Raw genomic sequence first — 2,701 nt, forward strand, 5'->3', positions numbered from 1 at the left:
TCTCCCCTGCCCAGGCAGGTCTCGAACCTGCGGGCTCAGGCAATCCACTCACCTCAGCCTCCCAAAGGCGCGGGATTACAGGCTGAGCCACCGAGCTTGGCTAACCTGGCTGACTTTTTTATTGTAGAGATAAGGTTTTGCCAAGTTGCCCAGGCTGGTCTTGAATGCCTGGGCTCAAGCAATCCTCTCACCTCGGCTTCCCAAAGTGCTAGGATTATAGGTGTGAGCCACTGCTGGTGAATAACTGTCTTATAAACTAGGATATAGACAAACAAACACTGGAGAAATTCCACTATCTAGCAGCATGCTTTTGGAACCAGTCTGGATTTAGTTAAATATACTGGTAAGTTCACTCAGATGTGAACTAAGAGGGAAAAAGATGCCTTCTGGGGAGTAAAGCTACACCTATTTGCTTTTGTATATAAAATAAAAAATTTTTTTGTTTGTTTTTCTGCTACCACAGCCTCAACATGCTGGGCTCACGTGATCTTTCTGCTTCAACCTTCCAAGTAGCTGGAACTACAGGCGTGTGCCACCAAGCTTTGCTTATTTTTTGATTTATTGTAGAGACAAGGTCTCACCAAGTTGCCCAGGCTGATCTCAAACCCCTGAGCTCAGGCAATCTTCTTGCCTTGGCCTCCCAAAGTGCTGGGATTATAGGCTTGAGCCACTGCACCTGGCCAAAAATTAAAATTTAAAACTTCTATATCATACCCAAAAGTGTAACTTTTCTGCTAATATTTAATAATTATTTTCACAAGTAAATACATATTAAATAATCTATACTATAACTTTATCTAGATCTAAATGTTCAAAAATTAAATTATATAGAATGGCGCTTGTTTCCTAGATTTCTTCCTATAGGTTATTTGTTGCCAGTACCTATATTAACTGCATTTATGTTAGGTCTCCATCATTAGGGAGAAACATGGATACACTCACAAGTTCTTTTGAGGTCAAACCTGATACCACCATGGATATTCTTTTGTTGACCCTATCCATTGAAGGTGTCAATTCTGGCTTCCCTTTGCTCATGGTTTCTTCCCTTGCATTGTACTCAGCAGTCTTAGTAGTATGAGCAGCAGTTAAACTCTCGGCAGATTCTGCAACCTGAAATTGGGGTAATTTTAACACAGAGGTTTTGGATGGCATGCTGCAAACATGAGCTGATTCTGAGGCTCTGTCTTCAGAAGGATCAGATTCAGGATCATCAGAGAAGAGGCAGATCCCAGAAGCAAGGTTAGGGGCTCCCTCTGAAAGAAACGGGAGAAGTTTAATCTATATGACAAAGAATCTTGAATCACAAAGTTCAGCTTTCTGCTACGAATTAAAGAGATCAATAAAGTTAAATCAAAAGAGAAAAATAGCTACACTGATATACTGTTGGTGGAAGTTCAAAGTGGCTTAACATTAAAAAAAAAAAAGATTATGGCATTATGTGGTAAAAGCCTTAACATGTAATTTATACTTTCAGTCAACAATTCTAGTTTTAGAAATTCATCTTAAGGAAATAAAAGATGTATGCAAAGCTTTAGTAATAGGGATGTCACTGTAACACTGTAATAGAATAATTTTAGAAGAAACCTAGATGTTCAATAATAGATTAAATAAATTATGAAACATCTATTCCAATGGAGTACTCTTCATCCATTGCAGTGCCTCAATAAAACATAGAAATGCTTCTTTTTCTTTTTTTTTTGAGTTGGAGTCTTACTCTGTTGCCCAGGCTGGAGTGCAGTGGCTCACTCACGACCACAGCGGCCTCGACCTGCTGGGCTCAGGTGATCCTTCCACCTCAGCCTGCCGAGTAGTTGGAACTAAAGGTGTATGCCTGGCTTATTTTTTGATTTATTGTAGAGATGAGGTCTCACCAAGTTGTCCACACGGGTCATGAACCCCTGAGCTTAGGCAATCCTCTTGCCTACTGGGATTATAGGCTTGAGTCACTGTGCCTAGCCGAGAAATGTTTCTAATATATTAAAGTGGATAGCTGAGAAATATCATTTAGCCGGGCTCGGTGGCTCAGCCTGTTTCTAATATATTAAAGTGGATAGCTGAGAAATATCATTTAGCCGGGCTCGGTGGCTCAGCCTGTAATCCTGCGCCTTTGGGAGGCTGAGGTGAGTGGATTGCCTGAGCCCACGGGGTTCGAGACCCGCCTGGGCAGCGAGACCTCATCTCTACAATAAATCAAAAAATCAGCCGGGCGTGGTAGCACATGCCTGTAGTTCCAGCTACTCGGAAGGCTGAGGTGGAAGGATCGCCGGAGCCCAGCAGGTCGAGGCTGCGGTGGCCGGGAGCGGCCACTGCACTCCGTCTGGGTGACAGAGTGAGACTACAACTTAAAAAAAAAAAAAGAAATATCATTTATCATGACTATATTTTAAAAATAATTTTATGCAAATTGACTAAAGAAACACTATAATATTTCACTATTAATTTAAAAGAATACAGCTAATTGTATATTACATTTTAAGAGACAGGGTCTTGCTATGTTATCCAGGCAGGCATACAGTGGCGATTCATAGGCGCAATTATAGAGCACTACAGCCTTGAACTCCTGGGCTGCCTCAGCCTCCCAAGTAGCTGGGACTATGAACATGTATAACCACGTCCAGCAATACTGGTCATTTTAAATAGTCCTCCTTTTGTTTTTTTTTTTTTTGAGTTGGAGTCTCACTCTGTCACCCAGACTGGAGTG

General features: G+C 41.5%; 1 protein-coding gene across 1 annotated transcript in view; it reads right to left on the minus strand.

Moving 5' to 3' along the window:
• The window catches only part of BRCA1 (BRCA1, DNA repair associated), a gene marked incomplete at its 3' end in the record, with an annotated part of 61,696 nt that overhangs the window by 4,429 nt on the left and 54,566 nt on the right, over positions 1-2,701 (minus strand). Inside the window, exon 14 of the mRNA XM_021716224.1 lies at positions 943-1,253. Coding sequence (XP_021571899.1) covers positions 943-1,253 — 311 coding nt within the window. The remainder of the gene's footprint in view (positions 1-942; positions 1,254-2,701) is intronic.

Source organism: Carlito syrichta, unplaced genomic scaffold (assembly GCF_000164805.1).
Source record: "Carlito syrichta isolate Samal-C Ts95f unplaced genomic scaffold, Tarsius_syrichta-2.0.1 Scaffold308383, whole genome shotgun sequence".
NCBI lineage: Eukaryota > Metazoa > Chordata > Mammalia > Primates > Tarsiidae > Carlito > Carlito syrichta.